Source organism: Peromyscus californicus, unplaced genomic scaffold, assembly GCF_007827085.1.
Source record: "Peromyscus californicus insignis strain IS unplaced genomic scaffold, ASM782708v3 Scaffold_21__1_contigs__length_65335640, whole genome shotgun sequence".
NCBI classification, from domain to species: Eukaryota; Metazoa; Chordata; class Mammalia; order Rodentia; family Cricetidae; genus Peromyscus; species Peromyscus californicus.
In genome coordinates this window covers 8,302,435-8,321,333 of record NW_026294514.1, presented here as the reverse complement: position 1 = coordinate 8,321,333, position 18,899 = coordinate 8,302,435, and the positions used below count along the sequence as shown (strand labels likewise).

Below are 18,899 nucleotides of genomic sequence, written 5' to 3'. Positions count from 1 at the left end.
TACTAAGTGAGATCAAGAAGTGCTCCTAACTTCTGAGCCATCTCTCCAGCCCCAGGTTTCATTTTTCTATGTGTTCTGAGCAATAAGTTCTAATCAATGGTATTGTTTACATTTAGGATACCTATTTGTTTCCCATAGAATTTGCTTTTTTTTTTTTTTTTTTTGGTTTTTTCGAGACAGGGTTTCTCTGTGTAGCTTTGCGCCTTTCCTGGAACTCACTTGGTAGCCCAGGCTGGCCTCGAACTCACAGAGATCTGCCGGCCTCTGTCTGCCTCCCGAGTGCTGGGATTAAAGGCGTGCGCCACCACCGCCCGGCAGAACTTGCTTTTTATAACATATTTATACAGTGGTTTGCAGGTCACAAAACTTTTATAAATATTAGTTGAAGTTAAAGTGTTAACTGTATCTGTCAATTACAATTACTAAATGTATCAAATTTGTTAAAACACAATTCACCTCAAGTCTTGAGTATGTTTACTACTTTTTGTTATATTTTTTATTACTTAAAACAACTATTAAATTTAAATACATTTTGATCATATTCTTCTACTTACCTGAGTCCTTCCAGATCTTCTCCTTTCCTGACCCATTGCACTTTAAATTCTCTCTCAGTAAACAAACAAAATCCCAACACAACTACAAAACCCCTCAAAACCAAGAAAACAAAATAAAACCTCATCAAAACCAAAACAAAGCATCAAACTGTAAGCAAATAAAAGCACACAAAAATGTATACCTTCCTCTTCCATGCTCAGTATACAACAGGTACCTGTTTATTCCTCTATTAAAATAGCCTTCTGAGTTACTTGCTCTCTTTTTCAACAGAACCATTTTGCTTGGCCCTGACTGTCAATCACCAGAAGGTATTATGGCTTTCTTATGCCCCCATCTGGTTTCTCCTCATTCTCCCCTACTTTCTACTGTCATCACAGTAACTTGAAATTGTTCCCAGAGTGCTCAAGTTCACTTGACAATTCACATCCAGTGGTCTAGCAGGCAAGGCCATGAGGTCGGGTTGCCCATCTATAACTTGTTCTTCCCTGATTTCCATTGTTGTAGCTCAGCTTTGCCCAGGCTCTTCAAAAGGCCCAGCCCTGCATCTCGTGAGACTCAAAGCTGTGCGTTGTTTCCTGCCTTCTGACCCTCAACCAGCGTAATAAACCTCGAATCCCTTCAAAGCTGTGCACTGCCTCTAGGTATCCAGGAAACGCCCTCTGATGTCTTGCTATTTTTCTCATGTCCAGAGTGGCAATCACAACTAAACAAGGGTTATTTGGCTCATGCAGATACCATGTGTCACATCTTCTACAGCTGCTTTTTGTTGTTTTTGTTTGTTTTATACAAGGTCTCATGTTAGGCTACGCTGGCCTTGAACTCAATTTATAGCTGAGGATAACCTTGAACTTCTGATTCTCCTATCTTTACCTCCCAGGTGCTGGGGTTGCAATTGTGCACCACAATGCCTGGAATGTGTGCTCCTGGAGATGGAAGCCAGAGCTCATGCAGCTGAGCAAGCCGTCTACAAACTAAGGTATATATATATCCCCAGCCCTTCTGCTGCTGTTGGGTGTGCCTCTCCAGAGACAGCACATACACAGTGGGTGGGGAGGCACCTTCTACAAACTAAGGTATATATATATCCCCAGCCCTTCTGCTGCTGTTGGGTGTGCCTCTCCAGAGACAGCAGATGCACAGTGGGTGGGGAGGCACCTGGGCTGAGGTGATTAGATCTGTCAGATGGCTGAATTCTCAGGCCTCTGACAGGAAAGTTCTTAAGGCACCCCTCTGCTTGGCCGGGAACCCTGTAACAAAAACAGCTTTCTTGCAAGAGTTGGCGTGCTGCTTGCTGAGCAGAGGGACCAGCTGTGGGCAGCGCCCTGGGCTCCACCTCAACCCTAGTCCTCACCTCAGAAACTTCCCTCTGTGTGGCTTTCTTTGCAGTCTCTCTCTCCATTTGAAACTGCTTTCTCAGAGCTTCGATGCGCTCCGCATGCAGTTCCGCTTCCACTTTGGACTCCTCAGCAATCCGCTCTCTGTTTGTAAGGAAACAAGATAAATTCACTTTAAAATTTATCTTAAGAGTCAATAAAGGTTTTCAGGGGAATGTGCAACTCTCTCAAAGGTGTGTGATTTACAATGAGCAGCTCCTCAGCCCCCAGTCAACCTCAGGAGCAGCAGCTGAGAACGGAGGGAAGAGGTGCGTGTGATTACCTGTGGTGTTAAACCAAACCTCGCTCTGTACAACAGGATTCAGCCCAAAGCAGGAAAACAGCAGAGGGTACAATCAAAATGAGAGGACTGTTTCGTTTTGTTAGGTCTGATATTAGCTATTTACTCTCCAGGTCAGTGTTTCTCAACCTTCCTAATGTTGCGACTCTTTAACACAGTTCTTCATGTTGTGGTGACCCCCAACCATGAAATTATTTTCCTTGCTACCTCATTAACTGTAATGTAAATATCTGCGTTTTCTGATGGTCTCAGGTGACTCCTGTGAAAAGGTTGTCTGAATCCCCCCTGCAATGGGGTCGAACCCCACAGAGTGATAACCAGTGTTTTAGGTTTAGGCTGCTAATTATACAGCTTTTCTTTGAAGCTAGAGCCTTTCATCTGATCAGCATTCTAGATTCGGTTCTTCGGTCAAGATCCATGATTAGGCTTCTGAGAATGCTGAAATTCCCTGAAATGATAAGCAAAGTTCATGTGGAGTCTATAATTTTTTTTTTTTTTTTTTTGGTTTTTCGAGACAGGGTTTCTCTGTGTAGCTTTGCGCCTTTCCTGGAACTCACTTGGTAGTCCAGGCTGGCCTCGAACTCACAGAGATCCGCCTGGCTCTGCCTCCCGAGTGCTGGGATTAAAGGCGTGCGCCACCACCGCCCGGCGTATATAATTTTTTACTCTTACAAAGACATGTGAAAGTTAAACACCCATGAACTTAAGCAATGACTCCTTCCTGCCTTAAGCCTGACCAGGGTGGTAATGACTCAGCATGTGACGCTCCTGAGTTACCTTATTTCTCAGAGTAGATGGATCACTGCCTGGCCTGCCATCCTTTCCCTCTCTGAGCATGCCTTCTGTGTGTTTGGGTTATGTGTCCACGTTCACTATGTGCCTCCAGAAAAGCCTCTGCTAACAGATTCCATTTGTCCGTGTGGCAGCATGGGCACAGTGTGCTCAGGAGGAAACTGAGGCTGAAATGTGACTCCACCCCACTCTCAGCTCCTGGACCTCCCAGGGTCCTGACAGGGAACTTCACTGCATCATCTCAGTACCTGTGGGTGCCTTTACTTTCAAAACTTACATTTATAAGTGTGTGTGTGTGTGTGTGTGTGTGTGTGTGTGTGTGTGTGGCCCCAGAGCACTCATGTGGAGGCCAGAGTAGTTTGCAGGAGTCTGATCTCTTCTTCTAACATGTGAGTCTCAAGGACTGAACTCAGGTTTCAAGCTTGGCAGCAACAATCTTTACCTGTTGAGTCATCACACCAGCCCTTAATTTTAGTGTAATTCTTCCCTCCAGGGTTCCATTTCTGCTGCCACTTGTGTAGATATGAGCTTCAATTTTTCTTCTTATTGTAGAAGGAACACTCCACATGATCCTTGCCTAATCTCAAACTCAGTGACAACCCTTCCACTCTTGAATCTCTGAGTTCAGTGGGGCGCTTCTCTCCACACTGGGATCAGAGCCCAAGCTCTCCTGTAGACCCCGGAAGGACAGCAGCAGAAGTGTTCTTCTTCACACACAGTCTGAGCCTTCATCTTTTCAGAGTCCTCCTGCCTGCCTCTCCTCACCAGCTGAGTTTTGCTTCTACACGGTCAGGAATTTTCAAGCTCTAGAAGGTTCTTGTTCTGTGTAACCCTCTGGAGCTATGGATGGGTCCTCTGAGAACGCTGGGTAGACAGCAGCTGCAAGCTCAAAGGCTCCTTCTCCTGTTGTGCCACCACTACCTGTGACTTCCACTCCCCCTACTGTCCCTTGAAGACGATGCACTTCAGTACATCAGCTCTCATCTTTGTAAATGTGAGTGCCAGCCTGTGACCTCTTTTCAGAACTAACCTGCATTTCTACACCTCACAATTCCATCTCAAAACACATGCGTCTAAAACAATCTCCCAGGCTTGATCTTTCTTCCTAAGTATGTACACAGATTAGTACAAATTTGTACAACATCAAGAGGTTGGTCAGTCTCAAGTGAGGTAGGATTCTTTGATGAAAATAGGAGCTATAGCGATAGGTAAAGACCTATTCTGAAGCAAATGCTTATGGGTTTCACCTTATTCTTTCCCTGTCATTTACCTTGCCACAATTTTAGCAACTGTGAGAGGGATTATACTTTGTCTTTTTAAATTGAAAATAGTTTTCTCATATAATTTATTCTGATTATGATCCCCTCCCTCACTTCCTCCCAGATCACCCTACTTCCCCACCCACCCAAATCTACATTTCTTGCTTTCTCTTATTAGAAAACAAAGAAAAATAATTATAAAATAAAAACAAACCAACCTGGATAGGGCAAAACAAACAAATTAATAGAAAATACAGAGTACCTGAAGAATTTTCAGGCTATTCAGGGATAGGAATGACTTACTAGGTAAATGCTGTGGAATAATGCTTTTGTACACTGGTTTAATAAAACACTGATTGTCTAGGAGCTAGGCAGGAAGTATAGGTGGGATAAGCAGACAAGGAGAATTCTGGGAAGAGGAAGGCTGAGTCAGGAGACACCAGCCTGCTGTCCAGGGAGCAGCATGAAATGGCACACAGGTAAAGCCATGGAACATGTGGCGACATATAGATTAACAGAAATGGGATGAGTTTAAGTGTAAGAGCTGGTCAATGGTAGGCCTGAGCCAACGGCTGAGCAGTTATAATTAATATTAAGCCTCTGTGTGATTATTTTATAAAAGGTTGCAGGACTGTGGGTCTGCAGTCGGGACACAGAAAAACTTCTAGCTACATTTGGCATACCAACAAGGGGCTCTCCAATTCATAAGGCCTAAAAGAGTTTAAAAAGGGCTTCTAAACACACAACAATGGAGCCAAAAACAGCTTTCTACTTCTTGTCTCATGTGGGTCGAGATATAGAGACACCAAGGTACAGAGACCTGTGGCGTGTGGACTTGAGCTACAGTATGGCGGGTTCATGGCGTATGGGCTTGAGTGCAGCATGGCAGATTCCTGCCACTGTACACTGTGGCATCTGCAAGCTGCGCAGCATACTGTGTGGTGGATTTAGCTTTTGCTAGTACCAAAAAAAAAAAAGTTTTTGGGCTACATGCTGTTGGATGGAAGTATAGACCCACTGCTTCCCTAGTCGGCAGTGAGCATGGTTCTCCCACAGCTGGCAGTAAATGTAGTTCCGCCACATTGGAAAGCTGAGGTGGGCGCAGCCAGCAGCCAAAGCTGCCATTTCAGTCCTAATCATGCTGCAGTTCAAAGCAATAGATTCACAATAAGACAGATTCTGATGGGATAAACCCTAAACAGTTTACAGTGTGTGTAAAAATGTACATAGGCTTGGAAGAGAGAGGAAAAGGAATATAGACAGTTATATAAAGAAAGAAATAGTTTTAAAAGATAAAGTCTTTAAAGAGACAGTAAAGATATATTATATAAAAAAAACAAGCCACGTAAAGATGGATATTACACACAGAATCTGGATTGTGTTGTCTTTGATATTTTTAACTATAGAAAGATATTTGATTGTAAAGGCTGGTCAGTTAAATCAATATGTATATTTTAAAGGTATTTTGACTTCAAAACTTGGATCTAAGGATATGCTACTTTGGATAGGAGGCTCTGTTTTTGTTTCTACAGGAATCAAGAGGCTATGGATTTGTTCCAGGTTAAGATGGATGAGATTTGATCAAGCCAGATCTCCTAAACCTTAACAGATGGTACCTATCAACAAAGGTTATAACCAGTCTTTCCATGACTTGACCATAATTCTTAATTTTCTCAGGATCCCCATAAGAATACAGTGCCCTCACTGGGCAGTGGTGGCACATACCTTCAATCTCAGCACTTGGGAGGCAGAGCCAGGAGGATCTCTGTGAGTTCAAGGCCAGCCTAGTCTACAGAGTGAGATCTAGGACAGGCACCAAAGCTACACGGAGAAACCCTGTCTCAAAAAACCAAAAAAAAAAAGAAAAAAAAAAACCCAAAACAAAACCAAAAACAAACAAAAACCAACAGCGCCCTTTATCAGCAGGAAGTAGCCTAGAAAACTATGTCCACATTCCCAAAAAATGGATTATGGATATTTGTCTTTGCTTTGGTTGTTGGATACAAATTGTTATTGGTCATAGTCAATCTATTTCTAAAAGAAGAAAAGGGGATATGATATAGATATATAGGATATAGATATGATAGGATAAAAGGGTAGATTGTTGAATCTACTTTTAAAAAACAACTTGCTTAAAATATTTTACATTGTTATGGATTTTAGTTTATTAATATAAATTTAAAGTTAATTTTGTTATACTATATATATTTCTACTCTTGTTTAAGGTATTATGTTTATATAACTCATTTAAATTGTAATGTATAGTTGAGAAATACAGAATAATAATTATGACTATTATGATAGTCAAACTTATAGGCATGTTAAGTTTTCTAGGTATACATAGATATAATTCAATTAGGTAGGTAATCTTCAAACACTTCAAAGACCTACAGAATACGGCATTTAAAATGTTTTAAAAACTTAGACTTTTTTGGACAATGAGACACATCTGCTCCTGGCAACACCAATCTACTTCAGAGACGATAATGGGCACTGAAGAAAATCATTATGGAATTTGCTTTCTTTGTGGCCACTGGGCAAAAAAGTGCCCTTGCATTGACTGCTTGATATTAAACTGGACATGCAGGACCCATAGAAAGGTGACCACTGAACTTTGCCAGGTGAGATGATCCTTCAGGTTCCTGCTTTGCAGAAGAAACTGCCAGACATTCTACAGGACATAGGATTAAGCAACTGAGAGACTCTAAGCCTGTGGGCTGAAGATGGATGCCCCAACGTTGCAGAGGAACTTTGGATGACTGTCCAGGCAGACAGCTGTCTCTGTCATTCTAGAATTTTTAAAGTTGCTTACAATGAACTTCCTGTTTACTTAGGTAATATTATATCCTTCTGGGGTCTCTGATGTAGTTGAAGACTAGATAATTATGATTTTCCTTGGTTATGATAAAAGATAAATTAAAAATGAAACCTTAGACTCACAAATACAGGATAGAATATTTTCTTTAATTTTGTCAAATATAAATAGACTAGATATTGTTAAGTATAATTCTTGCTTGATAACTGTTTTATTATATATAATTTTACTATGTTAAAGTTAAAACCTTCATTTTTGATTAGACAAAAAAGGGGAAGTGCTGTGGAATGTCGTTCTGTATGCTGTGAATGTGTGTTGCTCTGATTGGTTGATAAATAAGCTGCTCTGGCCTATGGCAAGGCAGCTTAGAGGCAGGCAGGAAATCCAGGTAGAGAGACAGGAAAGAGAAAGGCGAGTCTAGGGAGATACCAGTCAGATGCCCAAGGAGCAACATGTAATGGGATGCAGGTAAAGCCACGGAACACATGGCAAAACATAGATTTATAGAAATGGGTTAATTTAAGAAATAAGACCTAGCTAGCAAGAATCCTGCCATGGTCATAGTTTAAAAATAATATAAGCCTGTGTGTGTTTATTTGGGTCTGAGTGGCTATGGGACTGGGCAGGACACAGGAAAACTTCCGACTACAGGTAAACTTAAATAATTTATCTGACCCGGATGGATTTTTAAATGATTCTACCAGCCACTATACAAACACAGTATTGTTTTAGCCAATACTGCACAGCCTTGTGGCAGGAACATTTGACCCCCAAATCAACTTTGTACAGATTTTGTTTATGGAAAGTACATTCTTTGCCTTAGCTTCTGCCTTGATCCTGCATTCACTGGCATGTGCAATCAGTGACAAGAATGAGGTTCTATGCATGTTTCCCTAAGCATAAACATCCACAGGACGATATTAGTGTCTAAATCATATTTATCAACATACTGTTTGTAACAAAACTTTCATGGTTTAATATAACCAGTTTTAGGCAAAAATTAAAATACCAGGTTATCATCTGCTTACACGTAGCCATTCCATTCCTGGATGGGTAGATCCACTCAGACTACTGTGATTCCTTGCCCAAATCTGTATTATTTATTTTGGTTTCCTTAATTTTTATTTGTGTGTGTGTGTATGCATGTGTGCATGTGTGTACGTGTACCATACACACATGTCAGAAGACAGGCAACTCTTGGGAGTTGGTTCTTCCCTGCTGCCTGGTCGGACTGGGAACTGAGCTCAGGTCATCAGGCCCACACAACTGCCTCTACCCACTGAGCCATCTCTCTCAGCCCTTGCTTTGGTTTTCTTGAGACAGGATCTTATTATGTAGCCCAGGCTGGCCTCAAGCTCATAGTCTCCCTGCTTCAGCCTTCTAAATGCTGAACTATCAGTGTGTGCCTCCATACCTGGCTCAAATCGTGCTTTAAAAGGATGGCTTAAGCCTGGCAGAAACATGTGAGTGTCTTTATATTTTGGGTTAACTTGACAAAGAATCAGCTTGAAATGGGCAAGGAAGAACTGGAAAGGAGACCACACAGGCATGCTCAGGTGCTGTTACCTGCTGCAGTCCAGCTATGCCCATTTGCTTGCCATGAAAGAGAAAGGGCTTCCCTACCTTATCTGAACAAGCCACTTATGCCTCCAGAGGCTCATCCCCAATTTCACTGTGAATATACGGCCCTTACTTGAAGGCTTCTAAATTCTGCCGCTCAAATTCTTTGCTTTCCAATTTTTCTTGGATGTTATCTAGCTTAGACTGCAGATGGCCATTTGTCTGGAGAGCTTGCTCTAGGCTCATGGCCAGTTTCCTGTTGTCCTCTCTAGTTATGTCCAGAGACTTCTGTAGCGGCTCCATCTGAAAGGGAGAAGGGCACCTGTAAGTCCAGAGCAGCCAGCAGAACAGTTTTTACTCATTACACTCTATAAGTGCCACAGAAATGATCAGCTGGAACTAGAAACACTCTAGGTAAAGTATATAATACACAAAAAAACAACTTACAACTGACATTGCTTAGGAGTCTCCCAGAAGGCCACGCCCTGGAGATCAGAGAACACTAGAAAATAAGAACTAGCTTACAGATCTTGATTTTCAGGAGTTTAACCAGTTCAACTGTTCTCTTACTGATTATATCACTTTCTGGTCTCATTGTCTAGGAGAACTCAAAACTGGCAACTATTCCTTGTATAGTCTTCCCAAACCAGGCTTATGTAAGGGCTACTGTGAGGGCCCAGTGGGGGAAGGCACCTGCCACCCAGCTAGCTTGAGTTTAGTCACTTGTACTCATGAGAGGGAATGGATTCCCACAAGCTGCACATGGCACATGTGTGCTGGCCTCCAAACAGATGTTAAAAGGCTTATACATTGCATACATATATGGATACATAATTAGTGGGCACGTGTGCGTGTGTGCGCACATGTCTGATCACTAACAGTGTCACCAGCTAACTGTGAGATTATAGGTTGTTTTCTAAGGCATTTAACTCCTGAAATAACCTGTGCATTGATAAATGAGAAGACTATGGACAATGTAAGAGAGAAAAAAAAATCAGTCAAAACTATGATTTATTACCTATTTCTTATTCATAAATATGTCACTGTCAAAGACTCTTAATTGGATGAAAAGGAACTTTCTCTGTTTCATTTCAATGTTCTAAAATAGTAATGTCACAATAAAACTGAGCAGATCAGTGTGGCCAGCTCTGACACCTGGCCTCTACCTCATTACTGTGCTGGGCCTCCACAATCAGCATCCTGGCCTGCCACTGGTCCACTTCCGCTTCAAGCTTCTGGACTCTTTGCTGATTTAGAGACCTAAAAATACAAAGTATAAGAAATGATTGTAAAGAAGGGCACAGGAATTATGACACCACTTGAAAGTACCAGGACACCTTTCTCTTGGAAGCTCAGATGGCATTACTGAAGTATCTACATCTGCTCAAAATCTAAGAGTGTTGATAAATAACAATGACAGCTTCATCTTCAGGACAAGAAAGGCAGGCACATAAGGAATTAAAATTCTTGTCCCATGTGTGAGTCAGTCAGGCTTACTCATTAGGCTATGAATCCACGTTTTTGATTGACTTCTGGGATGGCAATTTGGAATATTGCTTTACCTGTTGGTTAAGGTTTGGCCTGCTGTTGAAAATTTTCCTTCTAAATATAATAGCTATGTTGAAATGTACTGTGACAAGTAAACAGTATTTTATATACTATCCTCTTGCTTTTAAAAAATTTAAGGTAATATATTAATACATTTAATATATAATATTTATAAATATATATTTAATACATGTTAATACATTTAACACTTCTATAGTATGCAAAATAAAGATAAGCTCAGTAAATAAGATACAATTCACTTGTTTTCTCATAACATAGAAGCAATATGAACCAGTAATATACATAATATATTCCAGAGGCACTATCAGCCTCAGACCATTTTTCCTTAGCCCAAAAGAAATATTAAAGGTAATACTTTTAATTATTACTTTTCATTTTATGTAATTTGGAAACACTGAAGGAAGTTCACTAATAAAACACAGCTAAAAATAATTCTTAGGATGATTAACCTAAAATAACTATTAATCTTGAAATAATATTGCAATAAATGAATAATAAGTTCCTTACTTCAAGTTTGATTGTGTGTGTGTGTGTGTGTGTGTGTGTGTGTGTGTGTGCGTGCGCGCGCACGCGCGCGCACGTGCTCCACAAGTGTTCTACCACTGAGGCTGATCTCTAGCTCTCTAGTCCAATTCAGTTTTCTTGAGAATTAATATTCTGCAGAGCAGGACAGAATTAGGTTTTAAATGGTGCAGAAAGGAGCAAGGTTAAAAAAGTACACGACATTCAAGGACACACTTTTTTTCATGCCACTCTACGATGGGCAACTTGAACTTTTTAGAAAGCTTCCTGCCTGTGTTTTAGCTCCTAACCTGCTAGTTCTTAAAACACTATTGTAACAGTTTTTCAAAGTCAATGATACTCAAGAGGCCTCATGTCCTTCCTAGACACGGCAGAAACAGAAATGTGGTACCTTTCCTTCTTGAGGCCGGCAATCTCGGAATCCCTCCGCCCGAGCTCTATCTGGACTTTCTCCAGTGCCCCCTGCATCTTGCTGTGAGAAGCCAGCACATTTTCCAGCATGATAGTAACTTTGCAGTTGTCTTCTTTAGCCTCTGCTAATTGTCGCTGGAAGTTTCCCACCTGAAAGAAAATGAAAGAAGAAACAGGGAAAGTCTACTCCACTTCTGTCCCCGAGTTTTTGTGCTTCAGAAAGAGAAAAGCAGGTCCCACAGTCTGTGAGAAACGTGGCAGTTTTCTGCCACTGCCGCGGCACAGCTCACAATTAAGTGGACACACTGGGGCCAACAAATTCTTTGGCTCAGAAGTGATCTCAGGCAAGTGTGCTCAGCTCTCTCCTGATGGGCTCAGAAAAGGAGAACACATTGGAACGGATCTGAGGATAAAGACTGGGGGAGAAAGTGGAAGCTGCTAAAGACTGATGTGGCCCATAGGTCTCCCTCTTCAAAGACCTAGAACACTCATCACTGGCTGTCTGGAAGTTTGAGATGGGCCAACAAAATGTTCAGAGTATAAAGCACTGGCCAGTTAGTGTGATGACCTGAGTTCCCTCTCTGGGATCCAATTGATGGAAGGAGAGAACTAACACCTGCAAACTTCCCTCTGACCTCCACAGTGCTTCCACACCCACCCACGCAGAAACAAATTTTATCTCTATCATCTATCCATCTATCTATCTATCTATCTATCTATCTATCTATCTATCTATCCATCACCTATCAATTATCATCTATCTATCTACCTATCATCTATCATCCATTTACCTATCTATCTATGTACCTACCTACCTATCCATCCATCCATCATCTATCTATCTATCTATCTATCTATCTATCTATCTATCTATCTATCTATCTATCTATCATCTATCCATCTAGCTATTCATCCATCCATCCATCCATCCATCCATCCACTTACCTATCATCTATCTATCTACCTACCTACCTACCTACCTACCTATGTTTGAAATGTGAGAGGAGATAAAAATATGGCACGCATACACAATGGAACATTATTCACACATAACAATTCTGTCATTTGTAGTAACATGGATGGAAGTGGCAGACATTAGGTTGAACTGAAATAACTTAGGCATAGAAAGATATGTATTATACATGCTCACTTAAATGTGGAAGCTAAAAACATGACCTGAAACAAGTAGAAAATAGTGGCTGCTAGAGCCTGGAAAGGGGGTAGAGGATGGACACAGGGTGGTTAACCAGTACAGTGGTGCTGCTGGGTAGAAGGCAAACTCTCCATGCTTTTCAAAGTACAACAACTTAACACATCTGCCAAGAATTAGCTGAATGTTTCTCATGCGAACAGTGTAAGTAGCTAGTAAGGAATACAGCAAGTGTTCTTGCGTCACAATCCAAGTGACACGGTTGAGTGACAGGTGTGCTGAGTATCCTGGTATGATTGTCTCAAGTTTTATAGATGTATGAAAAGTCATATAATATCCAATAAATACACACAATTACAATGTGTGAATGAGGAAAATCTAAACACATTTTTAAAAGCTGTTTGGGAGTTGACTTCTGCTTCCACTAACTCACACGGGAGCACAGGAAAGTCATGGAGAAACACCACAGTGATGTCATTCACACTAAATACAAAGAGGAGGCTGGGCAGGATGGCATCTGCCTGTAATCCCAGCCCCAAGGTCAGGGATGAGGAGGGACTAAGACAGGGTAGACATTCTCAAACCAGCCTGGGCTACATGGTCAGACCCTGCGTTAAAAATCCGAAGAAGTTAGGAAAGTAAAAGACCCACAAGAAGGTGATTACCAAATCAGATGGAATTGAATAGAAAACAATCAGACTTTTTCTTGTAGTCATAGTGCATCAGTATGGAAAAATTTAAAACTATTTTAGCCCATTCACTGATCACAGCTCCCCTTTTTGTGGATGGGAAAGGAAGTTAGGGGTGTGGCTTGTCAGGACTCTCAGGCCCCTGTCAGGATGGATGTGCAGACAGGACACCTTGCCTTCTTGCTCTCCCTGTCCTCCAAGGCCTCCAGGTCCCCTTTCAACCTCTGGCTCTCTTTCAGGGCAGCATCGCGACACTTCACAGCTTGGGCCAGCTCTTCCTCATTTTTCCCAAGAATAGATTTCATCTTGGAAGAAAAAAAGAAATAATGCATAACTTTCTAAAACACAACAAATCATTGACTGTAATAAGGCACAGAAATGTCGAGAACAAACATGAATAATTAAATGTGCATATCCACTTGAATAAACTCCACATGGGTTTACTTATGTAACTCAATTCAGTGAAAACACAAACACACAAGATTAAGACTATGGAGCTAAAAGTTTCACAACTTTTGAAAAATGTAAACATTTCCAGACTAAGATAGACTTACAGAGCTGCCTCGATGAGTGTGGGAAATGAAAGAGTCGGGACAACAGGGGCAGAGGTTGGGAGAGGAGTGGAAGGTCAGGGCAGCAGGGACAACCTTGACTGGTGAAGAGGAGCAAGCAGCACCTGACTTCCGCCTGGCTCCCTGGCAGGGGAATCAGACACCGTACACACAGGACAAACCTCTGGCCCATTTGAGACATCAGGGGGATGGTGGCTGTCTCTGTTTTGCTACTTCCTGTCAGAACATGGTCTAAGAATGGAGCCAGTCGAGGGGAATTCTGAGTGGTTGTGAGAAAACTCCAAGAAAACAGACAAGAGTCTGGTGACCTCAGTTTCTTCAAATCATGGAATTGTTCTTGGATTGTGTATCCATGCCCCGCCCAGGAGTAGTGGATAGGAGTGAGTTCATTTACTCATTACAGCTGGCTGTCATTTGTTTAGATGCCTCTATGGAAAAACATGTTTTTCCACATGTGGCTTGTCTCCGAGATTGAACACCTTACTCATGAAATTCTTAACCCTGAGAACACAAACTGTCTGATGCTCTGACTGAAGTTGGCTACTGCGTGAGACTTTAGTCCGCCTCATTTTTAGCCCTGCTTGCCTAGGTTCAGGCCACCAACTAGAGTGGTAAACAGCTCCTCACACCTCAGAGTGTCCTGGCTAGGTGCCATCTAGAAAGGGAAACTATTGGTTAAGACTGTGCTACCCCCTGGGCCTAATGAAAGGACCAATCAGAAGTCAAGGAACCTGGAGAGGAGTTCAGTTAACAGGAGGCTCACTTGGGCAGCAAAGGGTCCAGAATGAGAGTGCTGGGTGCTGGAAGCTTAGCCCATCACCTGAGGATAAATGAAGAAGGGTCTCTTAGCCCCGAGCTTGATGTCAGGGTGGAGTCATCCTCTGGACTCATTTGTCTGAGGCGGGAGTCCACTGTTGGTAGCGCTGCTCTGAAGCTCGGTGGAGTCCTGCCTTCTTCAGCCTCAACCTCTAGCTGGGGGTTGACCCTGAGGAGGGTTTCGAAAGCACGAGAGTGGCCCTTGTGCAGATCTCAGTGCTTTGTCCCTGCCACATGCTGTAACACACTCAGCGGCCATCCTTCGGCTGTAACACTAGCTACCCGAGGATATATGAACTGAGGAGGCTTGGGGTAGAGGGAGATCTGCTGGGACAGGGTTCAGAGCTAGTGGTGGTCAGCATGGGCTGGTACACAGGGATGGGCATTCCTAAAGTGAAGACAAGTTTGCCTGACATCTACTGCAGCCTGATCCTGGGTTAGCACCGCCCTAAATGGTAGGAAAGACAGACTTCAGCTGATTGCTTCTTTCTCTTTGGCAGACAGTTTTATTGGATCCATTAAACTATTAATAGGTCATCTCTTTTCTGCCACATGTATTCCCCTATTCAAAAAAGTGTTTTAGTAGTATTTTTTCACTTTGCTTTAAAAAATAGTTGTTGTTGTTATTATTATTATGTGTGATATGACGTGTGCTGTGTGTGTCACAGCACACGTGTGGAAGTCAAGAGGACAGCTTTGTTGAGGCAATTCTCTCCTTCCGCCTTAACAAGGGTTCCAGGGATCAAACTCAGACCATCGGCTTGTGTGGCCATCGGCTTGTGTGGCCATCGGCTTGTGTGATCATCGGCTTGTGTGATCATCGGCTTGTGTGATCATCGGCTTGTGTGGCCATCGGCTTGTGTGGCCATCGGCTTGTGTGGCCATCGGCTTGTGTGGCCATCGGCTTGTGTGGCCATCGGCTTGTGTGGCCATCGGCTTGTGTGGCCATCGGCTTGTGTGGCCATCGGCTTGTGTGGCCATCGGCTTGTGTGGCCATCGTCTTGTGTGGCCATCGGCTTGTGTGGCCATCGGCTTGTGTGGTCATCGGCTTGTGTGGTCATCGGCTTGTGTGACAGGTGCCTTTACTCCTGAGCCATCTTCTCTACTCCACTAGTTTACTGCTGCTACTCTTCCCACACACTTTAACTGTATAGTGTACGGGCAACACTCACATCTCTTCCCACACACTTTAACTGTATAGTGTACGGGCAACACTCACATCTCTTCCCACACACTTTAACTGTATAGTGTACGGGCAACACTCACATCTCTTCCCACACACTTTAACTGTATAGTGTTCTGGCAACACTCACATCTCTTCCCACACACTTTAACTGTATAGTGTACTGGCAACACTCACATCTCTTCCCACACACTTTAACTGTATAGTGTAATGGCAACACTCACATCTCTTCCCACACACTTTAACTGTATAGTGTACGGGCAACACTCACATCTCTTCCCACACACTTTAACTGTATAGTGTACTGGCAACACTCACATCTCTTCCCACACACTTTAACTGTATAGTGTACGGGCAACACTCACATCTCTTCCCACACACTTTAACTGTATAGTGTACTGGCAACACTCACATCTCTTCCCACACACTTTAACTGTATAGTGTTCTGGCAACACTCACATCTCTTACCACACACTTTAACTGTATAGTGTACGGGCAACACTCACATCTCTTCCCACACACTTTAACTGTATAGTGTACGGGCAACACTCACATCTCTTCCCACACACTTTAACTGTATAGTGTACGGGCAACACTCACATCTCTTCCCACACACTTTAACTGTATAGTGTACTGGCAACACTCACATCTCCTCCCACACACTTTAACTGTATAGTGTACGGGCAACACTCACATCTCTTCCCACACACTTTAACTGTATAGTGTACGGGCAACACTCACATCTCTTCCCACACACTTTAACTGTATAGTGTTCTGGCAACACTCACATCTCTTCCCACACACTTTAACTGTATAGTGTACGGGCAACACTCACATCTCTTCCCACACACTTTAACTGTATAGTGTACGGGCAACACTCACATCTCTTCCCACACACTTTAACTGTATAGTGTACGGGCAACACTCACATCTCTTCCCACACACTTTAACTGTATAGTGTACGGGCAACACTCACATCTCTTCCCACACACTTTAACTGTATAGTGTACTGGCAACACTCACATCTCTTCCCACACACTTTAACTGTATAGTGTTCTGGCAACACTCACATCTCTTACCACACACTTTAACTGTATAGTGTACGGGCAACACTCACATCTCTTCCCACACACTTTAACTGTTTAGTGTACGGGCAACACTCACATCTCTTCCCACACACTTTAACTGTATAGTGTACGGGCAACACTCACATCTCTTCCCACACACTTTAACTGTATAGTGTACGGGCAACACTCACATCTCTTCCCACACACTTTAACTGTATAGTGTACGGGCAACACTCACATCTCTTCCCACACACTTTAACTGTATAGTGTACGGGCAACACTCACATCTCTTCCCACACACTTTAACTGTATAGTGTACGGGCAACACTCACATCTCTTCCCACACACTTTAACTGTATAGTGTACTGGCAACACTCACATCTCTTCCCACACACTTTAACTGTATAGTGTACGGGCAACACTCACATCTCTTCCCACACACTTTAACTGTATAGTGTACTGGCAACACTCACATCTCTTCCCACACACTTTAACTGTATAGTGTTCTGGCAACACTCACATCTCTTCCCACACACTTTAACTGTATAGTGTACGGGCAACACTCACATCTCTTCCCACACACTTTAACTGTATAGTGTACGGGCAACACTCACATCTCTTCCCACACACTTTAACTGTATAGTGTACGGGCAACACTCACATCTCTTCCCACACACTTTAACTGTATAGTGTTCTGGCAACACTCACATCCCTTCCCACACACTTTAACTGTATAGTGTACGGGCAACACTCACATCTCTTCCCACACACTTTAACTGTATAGTGTACTGGCAACACTCACATCTCTTCCCACACACTTTAACTGTATAGTGTACGGGCAACACTCACATCTCTTCCCACACACTTTAACTGTATAGTGTACGGGCAACACTCACATCTCTTCCCACACACTTTAACTGTATAGTGTACGGGCAACACTCACATCTCTTCCCACACACTTTAACTGTATAGTGTACGGGCAACACTCACATCTCTTCCCACACACTTTAACTGTATAGTGTACGGGCAACACTCACATCTCTTCCCACACACTTTAACTGTATAGTGTACTGGCAACACTCACATCTCTTCCCACACACTTTAACTGTATAGTGTTCTGGCAACACTCACATCTCTTACCACACACTTTAACTGTATAGTGTACGGGCAACACTCACATCTCTTCCCACACACTTTAACTGTATAGTGTACGGGCAACACTCACATCTCTTCCCACACACTTTAACTGTATAGTGTACGGGCAACACTCACATCTCTTCCCACACACTTTAACTGTATAGTGTACTGGCAACACTCACATCTCTTCCCACACACTTTAACTGTATAGTGTACGGGCAACACTCACATCTCTTCCCACACACTTTAACTGTATAGTGTACGGGCAACACTCACATCTCTTCCCACACACTTTAACTGTATAGTGTACGGGCAACACTCACATCTCTTCCCACACACTTTAACTGTATAGTGTACGGGCAACACTCACATCTCTTCCCACACACTTTAACTGTATAGTGTACGGGCAACACTCACATCTCTTCCCACACACTTTAACTGTATAGTGTACGGGCAACACTCACATCTCTTCCCACACACTTTAACTGTATAGTGTACGGGCAACACTCACATCTCTTCCCACACACTTTAACTGTATAGTGTACTGGCAACACTCACATCTCTTCCCACACACTTTAACTGTATAGTGTTCTGGCAACACTCACATCTCCTCCCACACACTTTAACTGTATAGTGTACGGGCAACACTCACATCTCTTCCCACACACTTTAACTGTATAGTGTACGGGCAACACTCACATCTCTTACCACACACTTTAACTGTATAGTGTACTGGCAACACTCACATCTCTTCCCACACACTTTAACTGTATAGTGTTCTGGCAACACTCACATCTCTTCCCACACACTTTAACTGTATAGTGTACGGGCAACACTCACATCTCTTCCCACACACTTTAACTGTATAGTGTACGGGCAACACTCACATCTCTTCCCACACACTTTAACTGTATAGTGTTCTGGCAACACTCACATCTCTTCCCACACACTTTAACTGTATAGTGTACGGGCAACACTCACATCTCTTCCCACACACTTTAACTGTATAGTGTACGGGGAACACTCACATCTCTTCCCACACACTTTAACTGTATAGTGTACGGGCAACACTCACATCTCTTCCCACACACTTTAACTGTATAGTGTACTGGCAACACTCACATCTCT

At 42.7% G+C, this 18,899-nt stretch overlaps 1 protein-coding gene across 1 annotated transcript in view; it reads right to left on the bottom strand.

The window, feature by feature from the left end:
• Positions 1-18,899, bottom strand: part of Ccdc150 (coiled-coil domain containing 150) — a 91,667-nt gene that overhangs the window by 8,955 nt on the left and 63,813 nt on the right. The window contains exons 16-20 of the mRNA XM_052749453.1: positions 13,173-13,301; positions 11,138-11,307; positions 9,822-9,915; positions 8,789-8,958; positions 1,907-2,033 (exon numbers count right to left, since the gene is read on the bottom strand). Coding sequence (XP_052605413.1) covers positions 1,907-2,033; positions 8,789-8,958; positions 9,822-9,915; positions 11,138-11,307; positions 13,173-13,301 — 690 coding nt within the window. The remainder of the gene's footprint in view (positions 1-1,906; positions 2,034-8,788; positions 8,959-9,821; positions 9,916-11,137; positions 11,308-13,172; positions 13,302-18,899) is intronic.